Here is a 19,322-nt window from a genome sequence, read left to right as displayed (position 1 = left end):
AACTGTGGTGCTATAACCGACGAACACAGAGAATGCTTCCACCAGCAAATTTCTGGCATGGAAATGAAATACCAGGGACAGTGGAGTGCATCAACGTTAGCCGATTGTTGGTGTACACTAATCAGAGAATTACCAGCGGAAATCTACAAATGCCAGGCAAAGCAGCTGCGCCTTCACTGACCTTCCTCCGAGGGATAACACCAAGATAAATACATGCATAAGCTTATGTAGGCAATAACGTAATCGCACTTTAGAAAAAATGGAGACACTCTCGCATTTTCATTAAGACTTTCGTTATCAGCACACCCGAAAACGTGGATATTAACTGTTTTCTTGCCAGCTACAGAATAAAATTTTGTTGGGTAATGTTATCTGAAGCTGCGTCAACAACTGGCAATGTTTCATTAGTAAAGAAGCCTTCTGCAACGGAGATCTGTTTTTTCTTTTTGAAATTACTAAGAGATCTCGCCGAAGTGGCGTCAAATAAAGGATTTGCATCAGGAGGCCAAACTCGCCAGGAGATTTCTCCCGGTCAATATTGATGTACACACGTTCCGTGTTTCACGTTCAGTGTCTCGTTACATTGCGCTCTATTCATTGAACAACAATTGAACTTAGTGCATGCAAATTATGATAAAAAGAAACCTGACCTCAGATCCCAGACAAGGTAGAAGCTCATCTGGAATAATACACGAATCCGGAAAGACAGTTGTTAACAATGAGTACTGAATACATTGTTGGATCAGTTGGACACTTACAGCGACAGACGTGGCAAACAATGTGAATAGCACCAGGATTAGGAGCCACCACCAGCTTCCACAATACATTGTTGACTACTTGGATCTATGGCTTCGTGGGGTCTGTGCCACAGTCGAACCCTATCATTAACTCTTATAAACTGAAATTGAAACCCATCAAACCAGGCCACGGTTTTCCAGTCGTCTAAGGTCCAAACTATATGGTGACGAGCATAGGAGAGGTGTTGCAGCCGACGCTGTAGAGGTACTCGCGTCGTCTACTGCCATAGTCCATTAACGCCAAATCTCGGCTCACTATTCCAACGAATAAGTTCGTCGTACGTTCCACATTGATTTCTGCGGTTAGTTTCAGCAGTGTTGCTTGTCTGTTAGCACTGACAAATCTACGCAAACGCCGCGGCTCTCGGTCGTTAAGTGAAGGCTGTCGACCACTGCGTTCTCCGTGGTGGAAGGTAATGCCTGAAATTTTGTATTCTCGACACACTGTTGGCACTGTGGATCTCAGAATACTGTATTCCCTAACGGTTTAGAAGATGGAATGTCCTCTGCGTCTAGCTCCAGCTACCATTACGTGTTCAGAGTCCGTTAATTCCGTCATGTTCCCATAATCACGTCGTAAATTTGAATACAAATGATGGCTCTACCAATTCACTGTCCTTTTATACCTTTTGTACTCATTAATGCCCGCAGCTTGTGGTCTTGCGGTAGTGTTCTCGCTTCCGACGCACGGGGTCCCGGGTTCGATTCCCGGCGGGGTCAGGGATTTTTCCTGCTTTGAGATGACTGGGTGTTGTTGTGTCGTCTTCATCATCATCCTTCATCCCCATTACGGTCGGAGGAATGCAATGGCAAACCACCTCCTCTAGGACCTTGCCTAGGACAGCGGTGCGGGTCTCCCGCATCGTCCCCTATGCTCCTCGGAGTATGGGACCTCATCATTCATCATACACAGTACTACCATCGTCTGTATATGTGCATGTCACTATCTTGTGACTTTCGTTACCTCAGTGTAAATCTAAAGTTTTGGGATAGACTGTAAATAAGAGTCTCACATTCTTCTAAATTCTTCGCGGTAACAGCATAGGTGCCAAGCCTCTGTTTTTACTACAGTAGTTTCCCATTTATTACAGAGAACACGAGGAAATCGAAAGGACGGACGTTACTTGGCAGCGGAATTTCGCCACGAGCTGTTCCGACGGAAAGGAAACTTCGTAAAAGGTGCTTGCAGTAACGTCGCCAAAGTATCACGGGAACTGGCCATCCTGCCAGCAGTGCGGGCACCGAGGGACAGGACTTCTTGTGATCGCTGTCATTGTCCAGAGAGAGGGCAGCCATTACGTAAAGTGGGCGACTCGCTCACATACACACACACCAGAGACGCGGCTACAGACCTTCGTCTTTCTCTCAGGGGATTAGCACCGGCTGCTTGGCAAACTTCCACTGTTACGGCGCGGGCGGCCCCTTCTGTGGAGCCACGTGTGTGCGATGCGCAGGCAAAGCACCACACTGGAAGAGTCACTAATTCCTGGAAGTCACATACTTGTGTAAGGCTCTCCATACCACAGTCTGTAATAAGAGAAAGGAAATTGCGGCTACCAAACCTGTTCCCAACACTGTGGATGTTACAGGCTGGTTTTAGAAGGCATTAAACATTTTGACCTCTACCCACCGCTAGACTGAATGCTGCCTGATGAAGTTCCGGAATGTGACGTGGTAAAGTAAACACACACTGCTCTGATAAACGTAAAAATGAGACAGATAACATAAGGCAACATGATGACAACTGGATGGAAATGAATGAAAGTGCGAGAGCGTCGTCCCAGATGTGTCAGAGTCGTTCACAGAAAGCTCTGCGTCACATGGCGTGAGATCAGCTTGACTGTAAGTCCAAATGGGGCTGGCCCCCCTACACGAGGTATTGAAGAAACGAGAAAAGACAGTGTGTCTCGATCAGGGAGCAGTTATGGTCCAGTGGCGGTGATATTACAACATGGTCCGGAGACAACTTTTGGATGACTTCACACGAAGAAAAATCTTCGAGAAACTGGAAGAAGGGCGAAGTGTTAGGACTGTATGCCAGGAGTGTTGTATCGCTCACAGCATTGTTTCACGTGCCTGGGGAGCGTTCCGAAACAGAGGCAAAGTTGCCCGTAGGAGAAGAGGTGATCGGCCACGGTCAACTACAGTAGTAAGTGACCGCCACATTGCGCAGCAGGCAAGAGGGGGCCCACATAATCTCATACTCCACAGTGTCACGGCGATTGCATGGGGATGGTCTGTTTTTCGACGACCAGCATATCGTGTTTCGTTGATAGACCTGCATCGGCGGCACATTAAAAAAATATCAAAAGCTGTCATTGTCAAGCAAACCAACGTCCCTGAATTAACCTATTTTTGGATGTATTAGTATCTTGTGGACATGTCATGTCCAAGAGAATGAGTACATTAATGATCTGAGGCTGATTGAAATCGTAATGTGCAATTATATTATTGATGGTACGAAGTAAATCCAGCAAAATAACTGTGTAAGCTTAGGGAGCGATGACCTCAACAGTTTGGTCCCATAAGACTTAACCCCAACTTTCCAAATTTTCGGTTCTTTCTAACATCTCTTTATTTTCTCGTCTTCAACTGTCCAGTTTTATTTTTCACATATCTCTATTCTGCACATAAGTCCGAAATATATGAAGTCAGAAACTCTTCTCTGAATTCCAAATAAATATTTGGTACGAGCAGAACTCTATTCTTAAAAAATGTTTTATCCTCCTGGACCATTATTTTTGTGTGTTCCTCGATTCATTTAACTGTTGGATTGTTGCGTCATCGTCTTCTTCAAGTTTATTGGCAGCCTATTATTCTCGATTCCTCTGCTCTCAACGTGGTTGTGAAAGTGCTAATCGACATTTCACACCATAATAAAATATAAACTCTCAATTTTTTGTTGAATATATATTGATACAGTCGATCACGCACCTATTGCACCAAGCTCCGTTGTCATTTGCCATATTAGTGAACGACCACTTATCACTGATTAGTCAGATGTATCATTTGCATGTGCTTACTTGTCTTCCTATCATCTCGTTTCCCACAAGCGCTTGTTATGTTACAACTTTATCACGCCTTAAAACTGCGCTTAATTTTCCAATACGTATTGGCAGTTCTTTTCAGAGTAAAACTGTTAACTAATAATAACCGTAGAATTCTCTTTTATTTGATTATCGTACTAACGACCTAACTTTACACCATTCCCTTTGGTTTTTCTTTTCTTTTCTGAAGATCAACTTTCACTAAAGGGAGAATATCGAAACAGCAGTGGTGCTTCAGAACTCGTAACGCCCGTGTGTTTACTAGTTGATATGGTCAGTGGCCTAACTGTTCATTACATAAGCTAAGAGTAAAAACGCGCCGTTCTTATTTACGGAAATCATTACACACATAAAGTATATAAACTGTATGAAGTATTTTTCGGAGCATTAAACGGAGACTTTACCCGCAAAACTCTCAGGTGATGTTCAACTGAAACAAAGACGGAGGTAAGAGAGTCTACTCACACATCGAAATCACGACTCTTCATTATTTATTACTATTTTCGACCTAGTCATGCCTGCCTCAGATGTCCTTAGCGTTTCTCAATAGAGCACCGAATAGCGTCTGAAGGGCGCTTGAGACGAAACGGGCCACTAATAAAAAGCATATTGTTTTAATACAAGATTTTATAATTAAATCGATGTATGCTCCAATAAAACTTGGTTCTAACTGGATAAGTTAAACACTGTTTCCGCAATGTATTATTGTGGTCCACCCAAAATAAACACATTATTCATTTGTCAAAACAATGATTAGTTAAAAACTGAATGGTGTGTTTATCAATTACAACGTTTCAGCCCCACAACAGCTATTGCACTGGACGTAAGACACCACGATGCTGAACTAGCTCTTCAAGTTTTTTATTTGTAGTCGTAAAGAATCGGCAGTGATTTAAGCAAAGCAGTCATATGTGATAAATTATTACGAAATAGCAAAGCACTGCACACACTGTCACTGAACTCCGTAACCAACACACTTTTTATAATTTAGGTCAGTTCGGCTATAATCTCCCGTATAGATTAGCCAGGAGACATTTGTGGAATGGACTGTTTCCATATCAACACGTGTCTACTAAAACACAACTAAGGTCGAGATACGTTCTGTGCCACAGCAATTCTAGCTCATACAAAGCATCGAATCAAACATTGCTCTCAGTCTTTTTCTTTCTTGGCTCTACAGCTCATGGTGAACCTTGGCCTCTTCTACAATTTCCTTCCATTTCTTTCGGTCCATTGCCAATACTCTCCAGTTTCTATAGCCCATCTTCCTAAGTTATCGATTACTCCATCTTCCCATCTGGCTCTGGGTCGACCACGTCCTCTCTGCCCTCCTTGCTTTCCTTGCAATATTCTTTTTGGTACTTTTGTATCATTCATGCGAGCCACATGTCCCGCCCACCTCATTCTGGATGATTGCACTGTCCTTCTGATGTGTCGGGCTTTGTATATGATATACAACTCATGGTTGTATCTCCTCTTCCATCTTTCACAGATTGGGCCGATAATTCGCCTTAGTACCTTTCTTTAAAATTCATCCAGTATTTGAATTTCTTTAGTTGTTAATGTCCAGGTTTCAGAGGAATATGTAAGCACTGGTCGTATAAGTGATTTATAGATAGATAATTTAGTGGTACGAGTCAGGAGCCTTGAGGATAGAAGTCTTGTTAGGGCAAAATAGGCTCTATTGGCTAGTATCAATTTCCCAGTTTCATAGGAGGTATCATTTAGATGAGTAGCTGTTGAGCCCAGGTACTTGAAATGTTGAACCCTCTCAAACGTCTAATTGCCCATTGTTATTGCATTTAGCATATTTCCTCTATGTGCTTTTCCAGCTGCCACATATTTTGTTTTTTGTTGTTTAGTAATTAACCCCATGTTCCTACTAGCCTGTTCGCGAGTCGTAAATGTCTCTTCCATTGCTTTTTGGGTTTTTGCTACTATGTCATCCGCTTAGGCTAGCATCTGCACTGTTTCACGGAAGATCGTTCCCCCTACATCGTTGCATTTCTCATCACCCTCTCCCGGTCGGCATTAAAAAGAAGACATACCAGTGTATCCCCTTGTCGCACTCCGTTTTTAATACTCAATGTGTTGGACATCACTGCTCCTTTTCTTACACTCCTTGTGTTTCACTCACAGTCATTCTCACCAGCTTTACCAACTTTCTCGAGTTTCCCAGTTCATCTAGAGCTTGATGTAGCTGCTCTCTATTTATGCTATCATACGCTGCTTTGAAAGCTATAAAGAGATTATGCGTGCGAAATTCTTTTCTTATTTCCGGGATTATTCTTAAGGTGAATATTTGTTCTATAGTTGACTTTCCGGGGAGAAATTAGCATTGGTACGGCCCCGTCTCCCTCTGTATGATTGGAAGGATTCTGTCGAATAGTGTATTCTTCATTTCAGAGTTTATGCTTGAGCGTGGCGCCACGGTTACTCACCAAAATATTGTGGCAGTCATTCCGAAAGTATGACGGATCTGTGCTGTATCGCCGACTAACAACCAAAATGAATTCACAGAAAGTATCTTCACAGATAAACGATTCAACGATGAAGTTTTGAATAATAGAAACTAGTTCGTTATGTTAGACTGTGAATGTTCCCAAGGAAGCTTAATAGGACATCAGTTGTTGGCAGTAACCAGGACTACTACATTGTTTGCTGATGATGCTGTTCTCTACAGAAGTTGCTCCATTGCTGTCTGAAATGTCGATAAGATATCTATTCGGTCTAATGAGTGGAAATCTCTTTAAATTTGGATTAGTGCAGGAAATGATATAGATAGTATCTGTCGAGAAGGTTAGTGGCTAACATCTGGGAAATGTCACATCCTGTATTATTTTGGGGTGACACTAAGAAGCGATATGAAATGAGGAGAATACGTTAAAACAATAGAAGGTACAGCAAATTGAAAACTTAGATTTGCTGGAAGGTTCAAATGGCTCTGAGCACTATGGGACTTAACATCTGAGGTCATCAGTCCCCTAGAACTTAGAACTACGTAAACCTAACTAACCTAAGGACATCACACACATCCATGCCCGAGGCAAGATTCGAACCTGCGACCGTAGCGGTCGCGCGGTTCCAGACTGAAGCACCTAGAACCACTCGGCCTTGCTGGAAGGCTTCTGTGAAAGTGCAGTGCATCTTTTGTTGTATAAAAGACGTCATGTGAAAGACGTCATACAAGAAACGTTGCTGTCAATAAGTGTAGAGGTGATGGTAGAGTGTTCGTGTTGTCTGCTACGCACACACCATTGCTACAGGATGGCCTGTGTGTGTGTGTGTGTGTGTGTGTGTGTGTGTGTGTGTGTGTGTGTGTGTGCGTGGGTAGGGGGGGGCACGAATGTTGGCTCATTAAAATGTTTTTTTTTTTTTTATTAAACGATATTTCTCATACAGTAGGTCGACGGCTTCGACCCACGTGCTGACGGTGGCTACCGGCAGTCAGTGAGTCTGCTGACGCAGTGGGGTGCTGAAAAGCATACCAGCGACTGGGGTGCCGACAGCATCGCTAACACGAGAGGGTCGTGTTCTCCATCGCACGCTACGTTTTCGGCTAGTCAGGCGTACTCCTCTCGTGGCCCAAGGTGGTTGGTATACACTGCGACCGGAGCCCAGGACTCTCGAAGATTGGCTGGAGTTCAGGCGATGGCATCTATTGAGAGATCTGTCTCGGTGGTACCAGTTAGAAGCCTGGAACCACCATGGCCAGCTGATGGCTTTCACCTACATGTTTTTGGTTGCGAATGAAGCTGAAGAGACTCGGGTGTACGTCTAACTTGTAATAGGTGCACAGACTTTTCCTCATGAATGCACGAGGAAGGTGGAATAAACCGACCAGCTGAAGTGGAGGCTTACATGCTGGGCTGTTGCATAAGTTTGTAGCGTTTTTCCTCAAGTTTAATAAACCACAATATACACGTAACAGAGACTTATGTCATCAATAATGTATTCTACTTTACGGTTTACAACAGTCTGCCAACACTGGGGTAAGTTTTCGATTCCGCCACTGTAGAAATCATGTGGTTTTGAGGTGAAGTACTCGTCCAGCCATGTTCGGAGTGCATTTTCATCCGGAAAGAAAATAACCTGAAAACTACTCGAAAAGAGAGCAGGAAAGGTGAAGTATTGGGATCGCAAGAAGCTATGAGTAATATGAGTGCGGAATGATTCCCCAACCCCTCTCCTGAATAGCGCTTTTTGTCAGTATAGTAGAACGAGGGGGGGCGTTATCGTGGAGTAGTATGACTTCAAGCTGTCTTCCTGATCGTTGCTCTTAGACTGCCTCTGCAAGGCGTCTCAGTTGTTGACAATAAACGTCAGTAGCCGTTAGACCTCGGGGAAACAATTTGTAACACACCACACCGTTGTTGTTCCACCAGATGCGTGACACTACCTTTGGAGAAAGTGCGCAACTCTTTGTATTGGGAGTTGCTGCTTTGCTTGGGCTCAAACATTCCTTTCATTTCCTCATTTTAGCTTAAACACACCATATCTTATCACCAATAACGATACAGCATAGGAATGGATGGATGGTCGATGTTGTCCACGAGAAAATTTATGATGAGCACGCAGAGATGCACTTAGAGCCAGCCGCTGATTTTTGTGATTTTGGCTTAGAGCATGCGGTACACATAATTTTTGAAACTTCCTTATTGCATGCAAATGACGCACGATGATGTACTGATCACAGTTAATCACATCTGGCTGTTCTGCAGTACACTGACGTGGACCATTGTGCATTAGTACGTTTGAACGATCCTCATCCAAACCTGAAGGCCTTCCTCAAAGTGGAGACTGACTAACGTCAAAACGATTCTCTTTAAAACGAGAAAACCATTTTTACCGTTTCCTGTGCAATTGCATCATCCCCATACATGGCACAAATGTTTCTGGTTGCCTCCGCTCCAGCCGTCCCTCTACTGAACTCAAACACAAGAACATGTCGCAAATGTTCCGAGTGCTCCACTTGGCACTCCACTTTCTAGCGTCCACACCCCATATGTAGAGTCAAACAGCAACAGTTAACTACAAATAAAAAAATGGCAATCGGTAAATAAATTCATAGCAACCGGAATACTAAAATGCAAAACAAAACTGCTACGAACTTAAGGGACCATCTTAATACATGCTCTGTGGCAGGCTGTGAAACAGTACTTTATGCTACAGCACGTAGGAATCTGGTCCACTGCTCCAGCGGAACGGTGCGGTGCTATACCAGCATTATGAAAGCATCAAGAAGCTAAATCACACAGGTGGTTGGCCCGCATACACCTTGACTGACTGCTGTTGTGGCATGCCAGCGACCGAGGCCGAAAACAAAGTGCTGCTCCAGTGTTTGGTTCCCTTGTCACGTAGGCATGACAATGGACGTCGAACTTATTCAGAGATAAGCGACCAGGATCTTAACATGTTGATCTGGACCATAAGAAAGTGTAAAAGAGACAAAGATGGAATTTGAATGGGCATCTCTGGAAAAAAATGACGTTTTTTGTACATAACCCTGTTGAGTAATTGGAAGATCAGCATTTGGGAAGGCTGTTCGACGGTTACCCTGTCACCATCGTACATCTGATGTCGGGCTCAAAAGAATGAGATAGGAGACATCGGATCACCGACAGAGGCACACAGGCAGTAATTTTTTCCTCTCTCTATATGCGACTGCAATAAGATAGAAAATCGCTAATGTAAGTAGGAAGCACCTCGCCCACTGAGTGTACAGTGATTTTCTGCATATCACGTGAATGTAAATTTTAACAGACATAAAATAATTGCGAGACAACTCTTAGCATATTCTGCTGCAACTTTGCAGTTGTATTCTTGTAATAAGGTGAAACGTTATCTATTATATGAATGACGCCATGCGAAATCCGCAGGTGTGATAAATGTTATGTAAATTGAGGGTGGACTGGGGAGAAAGGAAAGGAAAGGGAAGAAGCTATTGATATCAGCTGCATCGGGACTTTATGCGAAATCAGCGGCGACTAGTTAAATCGCGTGCGGATGCTGATTTTGTGGCTAGTATAGAGGACATGGACGAGGTCGGTGGACAAGTGTTACTATGTGGGAATGTGGGTCGGCCGAGGGGCGTATCGAAGTAGTCCGCTTATTTGCAATAAACTGTATCCAAGTGGCGTTGTAGTTAACGCAACTGCATCGTAAGCAAGAGATCTCAGGTTTGAGTCCCGGTCAGGAGAGAATTTTGACTCGTCCCCGTTGATTCCTCATAAAGTCTCGATGAAGCTGAATCAATATTCCCTTTCCTTTCTCCCCTGTCCACCCTCAGTTTACATAAGAAATATTCTTTCTTAATGTTCATATTTACAGAAAGGCACTACGACTACTATTCGACACTGTGATAACATTGAGAGGCAAACAATGCTGAAGGTTTCCCGAATGTAGGCAGCGACACACTGTTAGATAAAGTATTCTGCTCCCTCTGAACTAAATACCTTGTTGTTAACATGGTGATACACAAGTAGGTTGCTTTGATACTTCAGCTGTTACATCCCTTTTCCAGGTAACCCCTTCGTATGCCGTTATTCGTAAAACAAAAGTTGGGCCATTCTAAATTGTTCCTCTAATAGTTGAAGCCATAACCTGGAGACGAAGACTAAGTACGCTGACCAGTTAGATAGAGACTTCTAATTGGGCCATCCTAGCAGGTGCTCAAAAGCCCCTGTAGTATTATATGACACTTAGTAAAGTCATAGCTACCTTGGCGTCTTACCTTGAGAAACCTTGGGAACCTGAGGATGGGGTTGGTGCCCAGGTTGATCTGGAGCAGGTCTAACGGGAGCAGCGCGCTCAGGTCGAGCAGGAAGGCCCTCGAACGCAGGTAGTGGCCCGCCAGCTTCTTGGAGTCGTATACCATCAGGCCCTGCTCCAGGTAACCTGCACAAGCAAAGAACACACACACTGTCAGGTAGCCGCATTCCCCCAAAACCACGGCGGCTAATCATAAAGTTTCTATTATCAACTCAAAAACGTTACGTCAGTTAATTGTTATTTATTTGCAGAGACGTTGTTATAGTCCTCGTATACTTTGAAATACCTGCCTTGTAGTTCCCTAGCATGCCATTACAACAACCACCGATAAATTGGTGCTGCCTGTTGATAAAGTAGAGAATCGGATTGTGATTAGTTTTGCGCATTTGAAGGAGGACAACTTTGCAACTGTCTCTGCTGAGTTGGTGAAAAGTCAATTTACAAATACACCATCATATGTAGTTTGGTGACCCTCCAGTGTGGTCAACTAGTCAGAATGACGATGAGCGAGTAGTTGACACTCTAGTACTCGAAGACGTGAGTATCGCAATGGAGGTGATATTGGACAGCATGAAAATCGGTCATAGATTAGGTTTCGACATCTTGCACGGGATTTTGAACATTACAGAAATCGCCATCCGCTAGTTACGTGACTGTTCATACCTATTTCAAAAGGTCTGCCTAACTGAGACAGCAGTGGATATTTTGAAGCTAAGCAAGGGTATTTCAGATAACTTCACCATGCTCGAGTGGCGGGAGTATTACTAGGACCACGACACAAAGGAAATAAACGTAACGTGGTAATTTTTCTGAAACTGCCGCTAATATATTTCAGAGGATGATATGCAAATTCCCTGGACCAAGTAGTCGTGCTGTGACTGCCGATTTTTGTTTAGCATACCCAGTGGCTATTTTCATTTCAGTGTTTCCTCTCTAGTATACTGGCTGCATCACGTACGAATTCAAGAGGTGTTAGCCAGTATTAAAATATTGAGCCTTAACTAGAGTTGCTGCGCCGCGTCGAATGGCCGCGTGGTTAGAGGCGCCATGTCACGGATGCGCGGCCTCTTCTGCCGAAGGTTCGAGTCCTCCCTCGAACATGCGTGTGTGTGTGTGTGTTGTTCTTAGCATAAGTTGGTTTTAGATAGTTTAAGTATTGTGTAACTGTAGGGACCGATGACCTCAGCAGTTTGGTCCCTTAGGAATTTACACACACACACACACACACACACACACACACACACACACACACACGTTTAGAGTTGTTGCTTCAGGTAGCCTATCATTTGCGTAAATTCTCCTCGCCCAGCTCACTCTCCATACAGGACATGGAACACATCTTTTTCTGTTGATGGGAACATGGAATTCTTCGCAGAAGGCTTTTATCAAGATAAGATATCTCTAGACAGATGTGGCTTACCAGAGGCAATGTGAATTTTCGTTTACATGCCTTGGAATAACGTCCGGTTGAAACTTCCTGAATATAGCCTTCTCATCGGGTCATACCGTTATTTTCTACAGAGACCACGGTGTTTTACTACGTATACATGCATCGAACATGTCCTTTCGAGAACTGTGCCATGCGGGGAGGGAGATATTTGGCTTTCCTCCACATCGAAGAGCACATTGATTTGACACAGATTCACTTGAATTTCACTCGTCGGCGCTCACAAGCTTTGTCACCATTGGTCAGCGTGTTCCTGCTCTCAGGAGAAAGTAGAGTTTCAGACCATCCAGAAGGAAAATACGTCCATCTAGGCTTTTGCAGAGTGAACACTTCAGTTTACGACAGGAAAGATGAATGAAGAGACGAGCCTTTGCTATCACTAGAACGATGTCTGCACGTAAGTATCATGTACAAAGAGACGGCTGAATCTGAAATTTTAGTCGCTTCTGCAGCCGTCCAATTTTTTCTCGTTCTGCGCCCGTGGTAACATCAGCGTCCGCTGCACGCACTGTCGCCGTTTAGACAGAAAGTTAACTCATTTCGTTCAGGACACAAATACGCAGTTTTAGGTCTCGTTTACATCTTGTTGCTCTCAACCCACATTTTGGCAACAATCTTATTGTGTTCGCTCCTATATTTCTGTGTACTTTTTATAGTCAATTCACACCTTACGCAAACACTGGATGTGTTAGTGAATTACTAAGGTAACTTCGTTCGTCCTCTGCATCCAGCTGTGCTAATGTTAAACTTTAGAGTTGTAATCCCATGACCATTTTTCAGTGGTTCCCTTTAATATGACAGTGAGTAGTTTTGATGTTTAAAGACAGTAAACCAGTAATAGTCACTATTTGTTTCCGTTCTTAGCTAGAAGATCCCTACTCCCATTAGTACATCTTGTGAGTATTGTGGTAGCCATTTGTTCCATGGTTGATTGGACCATCCTTATTAATATTTCTTCAAATAAGACGTTTCTGTTGCGTGGCAGTATTCGGTTTTTAGATTAATTCGCATGATCATTTGTGGTGGTTTATTGCTCTGTTGGTCACTAGAGTTTGTCCCTGTGCATCACAAGCGACATCAACAAAAGCAAGTAGAGGAAACTTACTGATTCATCACTGACGAAAATGGTAACGATCCAGTTATCACCGGAAAGGTGGTGACTGTTTTGTCGGACTGTTATGGTGTGGTTCTAACAGATTATGCTCGTAAGGGTAAACTTCACAGATGCCTACTACAGAAATTTCCTGACGAGTTTATACGTTTCTATAGTGACGAAGCGACACAGGAGCGGTTTAAGAGGGAATATTGTTCCACAGCAACGCCCCGGGTGATTTTCCAAAGGACGCTGTCACATATACTGCTTCCTGTTATAGAGAAAAGAGGTGCTTTTCACTCAACTTTTTTGATATACGATGAAGCTCCAACTCGCACTGCTCGTGAAATCACTCAGTTACTGCGTAACACGTCTGGAGAAAACCGAATCGTTGCTCAATAGTCCTCAACTGTGTGGTCACCTAGATCACCATATTTGAACTGGTGTCCAGTGGCAGCTGCTGTGTAAAAGCGCAAGGGTACGTGAACACCCTAACTCTCTACACATTGCAGATTTATGGGTTATTTTCCTTTGAATGCTGTTAAACGTGAGATAGATACCGCAATCTGAAAGACACAGCACTTAAAAATCTACCACGCTACTGCTCTGCTAGACTCCGTGAAATTTGGCAAGAGGGTTGTGAGCACACCTTCAATTGTGCACGTTTAAGAAGCTTTGGCGCATGCACGGCGTAATCGCCTTACGTGTCAAATGCATTCGGATTTGATCAACAACGTGCACGGTTCACGATATGCACAGGTAGCCCTTGCCACTCAACTAGAAATTTGCGTCAGTGCCACCAGATGGTAGCACACTGCCACAGATTTTTATCCCCGTTCGCTAGGCGTAAATCCTGCTAGATGATAGCACATTCCTCCGGTATGCTAATTCACTATATACTGTAGTAAAATTAGGTGGGACAATAGTATACGTTAAAGTCGTACTGGCAGTAACCCTATTTTGCGGGTTTCTGAATGAGTTACAGTATATTAAGTGTATATTTTATCACACAGTAATTCACTTGAGGCGCTGACGTGGGAAACTCACATGGAACCCGCATCCCCCTCAGATTTAGCGGTAATAGGGTACAGTGAACAGCCCGTCAAAAACTGAACACAGATCAAGCATGAAAACAGGAAGAAGGTGTACTGGACTGTGAAAAAAATCAAAATAGAAACAGTGAACGGTCGAAAACGTGCAGTGTAGAGGAACTTAGCCAACCAGTGGTTTCAGGGTTAAGTGGTTACGATGTTGGGCAAGCAGTGCTCGAGACTACGTTAGGCAATTTTTTTCTTTCTCTTCCATGGTGTTCTAATTTGTGTCTGTGTCGTGCTGTGACGTCCGTTTGCAACAGCAAGCTACTCTCTTAGCAACCGAAATTACGAGGCTTTCAAATGGGAACCGCAAACGTTTGATGTCAAGGGACAAGTCAATCGAATCCTCCTGGAAAACCCGTTTGGCGTTTCATACACGGCATTAGTGACAGTAAGTTTGTCATGTGATAGGAATCTTTTACAGACACACCTAATTTGCAGCCTGGTAAGTGAGTGGGATATGCCTCCTTGCCCGATTTAGATGTTCATATGAAGGTGAACGTGGTCATTACCAAGGAAATGAAGGAAGCATTATAGTTTGTCACATAAGCCGCAACAAATGAACACAATAGTTTCACAATCACACAGTTTCTCTGTGCTCTGACGAAACATGTTGGAGTTTTGACTTTCAAATTCCTTTGTTGTAACATAGTTCACACCCGTTTGTTTGTTGTTTTCATTTCTATGAAACATCAATGTTGTATCTCGCCTGCTCGCACAATTCATAACGCTTACTTGCGACGGTAACGTATTCTTACCACGTGACTCGTATTCTATAACTAATGCATACTATGACAGGTGCCAAGATTGCAGAAAGAAAACAAACACGGACGCACAGTTCACAATGTTGTCAAAAAAAAAAAAAAAAAAAAAAAAGGAAAATGAGGAAGTTTTGAACACGGCTTGCCTTCATAACAGTCTATCACCGTGGCCAATTACGTAATTACCCATGACGCCACGGCTGCTCATTTCCCCGCTATATTGCATTTCTTAATCTTAGATTTCTTACGGTTCCTAATTTGCTTTATCTTTCACAGTTCAGTACAATTTCTTCCTGTTTTCATGCTTGATGGGCTATCCACTGGGCAATCTTACGACTAAATCTGAGGGAGAGAGGGGGGGGGGGAGTGCGATGGGGAGTTTCCCTTGTGAGAATCATGAGGGCCTAAAGCACATCACAGACGATTGTGAGATTTTAGCATTCATTGATGCTTCGGAAATCTCTTGGTCTTGTGGAGAGTCAGGTTTGCATGTGCTGTAGGTCACATTGGATAAATGAAAATTCACGAAAAGCTGTATCATTGGTTTCTCTGATATTCACTTAAATGTGGGATCGACAGATGTGTGCCTTAGGTCCTTATGGATCTCAGCGCCTCATCTGTGTTCTAGTCAAGTGACCATGTTGGTAGACATTACTCCTTGAATTTAATAACTTCCACAAACCACACTTTTTGTTTGGAGTTGGTTGTTTACTGTGAGAGAATCGGCTTTGGTATGCGGTGTAAACATAAAATACGTTGAATCTATTTTAAATGCTAATAGAAAAGTATAGGTATGAGGAAAAGCCGCGAGTCGTGCTTGGGTAGCTCAGTCGGTAGAGAACTTTCCCACGAAATGTAGAGATCCCGAGTTCGATTCTCGGTCCCGCACACAGTTTTAATATGCCAAGAAGTTTCATATCAGCGCAGTCTCCGCTGCAGAGTGAAAATTTCATTCTGGGCACAGAAAAGTAAATAATCAGGAAAAGTTAGCCGCAAAAGAACTAGGGCCTCCGAAAACAATTCCTTCCACTGAGAGAGTGACGAAATCAAACAAGAGTGACTACAAGCGAACATTTAACAAGAAAAGTGTACACTTAGCGTAAGTTGCCTTATGGGTGCTGCGTAAGAATATCTAATTTACAGCCTGGAAGTAAGTTAGTGGACTAATGCATCTCTTAGAAATCTTGTACGTATCTCAGGAAAAAGTCAAGAGTCTAATATCTCTGGCAGACGCACGTCCACGAAGCTCTCGCTAAGGTAAGTGATTAATATTGAAATAAGAGCTAATTTAGTTAATATTACATTCTAGAGTAGTGCATTTACTTCTTCGATAGGATATAAATTGAAGGGTTCGCTTTTCTGAGCGAATTTAGATCGAAAAGAAAGTATTTCGAAAAGCCCAATTAGTTTTATTTACATTTTAAGCGTAAATTTCGGGCTCGTGTAGATATTAATTTATTTATTTTTTGACTAGACTTAGCTATCCAAAGTTAAATTAATTCGTGTCTGTCATACAGAGTTTAGGTAGTTAATTAGAACTTTCGAAAGTAAGTTCAAAAGTTTGTTTACATTAACGATTACGTATTAGTACATGCTAAGAAATTTCAGTGACCTTATGCCAAATTATTCATTTGCTTTTGTATAAATTTTGTTTAAATTTTGCTATTAAACCGTGTGTGACAAACCTGATAGTTGCCGTAGAAATCTGAAAGAGGGAGTGTTCTATGAAGACTGAAGGTTATGGTTTTATTGGGGCGAATGTAGCAGCGAGGAAATGGGGTTAGATAATGAGGCCCTTCCACGGCAGTGTAAGTTATGAAGAGAGGACAGAAAAATTGCTGAACAGGAGGCTAACATTTTTGCCCTTATGGCTGAATTAAAAAACGAGAATTTGGAATTACGTAGGCTAAGGGAGGAAAAAGACATGGGGTGCTGGGAAAAAGTAGCAAGCAAAGGGCAAAAAAGGCAAACTGTAGAAAAAAACTTTAGAAATTCCGTTAGCAAATCAGTTTGGCTTGCTATCTGAAGTAGTGGAGGAAGGGCTTCATCCAGACGTAGCTGAATGTAGGTTGAAGCAGAATATTAGCTTGAAGATAAAAAGCCAGGTTGGGATCAAATCAGAATAGGAAAAGATGGATTCTGCTCCTAGGCAGCAGTCATGGAAGGGGTGTAGGCCAGCAGCTTCAGGAGAAATTGGGTGAGTGGTACCAGGTCACAAGTTTTGTGAAACTAAGTCCTAGCCTTAGCCAGGTGACAGAAAACTTAGGTCGGCTATGTAGGGACTTTGAGAAGAAAGATCAGGTAATTATAGTTCGGGAAGCAGCAAAAAGCCTGGCTGTGAATTTAAGATATAGTATTAGGAGTGACCCAGACAAAATAGGAGCAGAAACTAGGAACAGAATGTGGGGTTTGTGGAGGTATTTTAGTGCGATGATCGGCCCTGGGTAAACACTGCTGTAAGGAATATTAAACTGAGCTGAAAAGAATGCTCCAGACACCAGCAAAATCTCACATGAGTGTTATTCCAGTTGATGCTTTTGACAGTTGGGGATCCTACTTTACATACACAGAAATCCTCTGAGTACCAGGTTCTATGATGCAGCGTGTACCTCCAATACACTGTCCACACTGTCTCCTACTTATGGTATCAAATTCCTTCAACCATTTTCCACAGTCTGTCACGACAGTAGCAGACGAACATCTCCGTTGCTTCAGATAAGCTCGTTTCAAGGCATACGGCCATAATAATCCTCCTTTTTTAGACGATTTTCTCACTTGCTGCCCGTATCATCCATTGATGCTCGCGAGAAGGGCAGGCGTACAGCTAACTAGCTATACGGATGGCAGCGCTCATATAGTTTTGAATTATCATCGTTTTTACACTACAAGTCAAGCTACAGTCCGTAGCAGTAGGTCCGTTGTACCACTGTTAGGCATTCCATTTTTTTTCCACTTGCAAATGGGGCCTAAACGCCCGGCCTGAGCCCTAATCTCTCTCTTCTGTGTTCCTTATTTTGCACTCTGTCACAAATGCTGATACAAAAATTGTAACGAAAGCATGAAGCATCGCACCAAACAGAAATTCTGCAAGTCCTCCTAAATTCCCACACATTCAGCTAACGACGAAGGGGCTTCCGTGCATGACAGTGTCATGAGCTAGCCGAGATATCGCTGATGCAAATGAATAACAGGAAAGTTCCCTTCACACTTCCCTGACGCACTCCTCATATTACTTTGGGGTCTGACAAAGAGAAGCATTGCAGGAAAACGAATTTTGTTCTGTTATCCAATAATATTCGAGCGAATCATAAGTCTTCGAACCAATTTCTTTGTTGGTGGGTAGTAGTGGAGTATACCCTCTCGTTGCAGAGGCTAATAACCTGCACGTTTCCAAAATAGAATGTACACAGCAGAATTATTAACCGAATAATTCTTTCCAAGACCCAGTGCAGTAACATCACCGATTACGAAATATGGACGACTCCGCTGGCTGGGAACCGTTTATCAAAGGAATCTAAAGAAATAACAGCGTGATGTCAGGCTGGGAAGGATTACATATGAAAAGTAACGCTTACTTGATTTAAAAGAATCGTCAGGGTATGCAATGAAGAGCTTTGACATAAGTACCAATGTCTGAGAGACGCTATGTTTTCACAGTCTTGAATGGTGCTTCGTCTGGGATGTGTTTGCACGACAGAATGTGGTAGTTATGGTGATCCTTGGGACATTCACCTGGATTCAACTAATGAAACATATCGATAAGACGTTGCTGAACTGACTCCAGCCGTAACATCGAACAAAGTTCCATTGAGGACAAAACATTGAGACTCCTATTCGGACGGAAGGGATTGAAATCCCCGTCCACTGTCCGAATTTAAACACTTCCTGACAAAAAATGTGAAGAAGGCAGAATATTTGATCGGATGTCAATGTCACTTTATACATGTACACATAGTCGGCGGGTATATGTTGCAACTTTCTCTGACTGGTATTGCTATCCCAATGTATTAGTGTTGTTAGTGTTTAGTGCTGCTATCAGCCATGGTAGGGTGTCTAAAGGGCATGAGCAGAGTCAGTTGAGAGATCACTGTGAAGGACACTGACTCGCTGCATTTTCGTGTGAGACAGCGTTGGCAGCACCTAACTGAGTTCGAAAGTGTCCTCACGGTGCATCTCCATTAGACGGCTGGTCGAAATGTCCAGGATCATGGTTTGAGGAGCATGAGGATGTGACAGTGACCCGATTTTGAACGGAATGGGAACGTAAGGGCAGAAATACACTTCGTGTCCTACCACAAAAAGGGGGAATCGC

General features: G+C 43.1%; 1 protein-coding gene across 1 annotated transcript in view; it reads right to left on the bottom strand.

Annotated features, from left to right (window-relative positions):
• LOC126101299 (cyclic nucleotide-gated cation channel alpha-3-like) overlaps window positions 1–19,322 on the bottom strand; it is an 881,849-nt gene that overhangs the window by 474,829 nt on the left and 387,698 nt on the right. Inside the window, exon 7 of the mRNA XM_049911978.1 lies at window positions 10,578–10,741. Within this exon, the coding sequence (XP_049767935.1) occupies window positions 10,578–10,741 (164 nt within the window). The remainder of the gene's footprint in view (window positions 1–10,577; window positions 10,742–19,322) is intronic.

This window comes from Schistocerca cancellata, chromosome 9, assembly GCF_023864275.1.
Source record: "Schistocerca cancellata isolate TAMUIC-IGC-003103 chromosome 9, iqSchCanc2.1, whole genome shotgun sequence".
Taxonomy (NCBI): Eukaryota; Metazoa; Arthropoda; class Insecta; order Orthoptera; family Acrididae; genus Schistocerca; species Schistocerca cancellata.
Note: the sequence above shows the minus strand (reverse complement) of the source record. Positions and strands in the feature narration are given on the sequence as shown.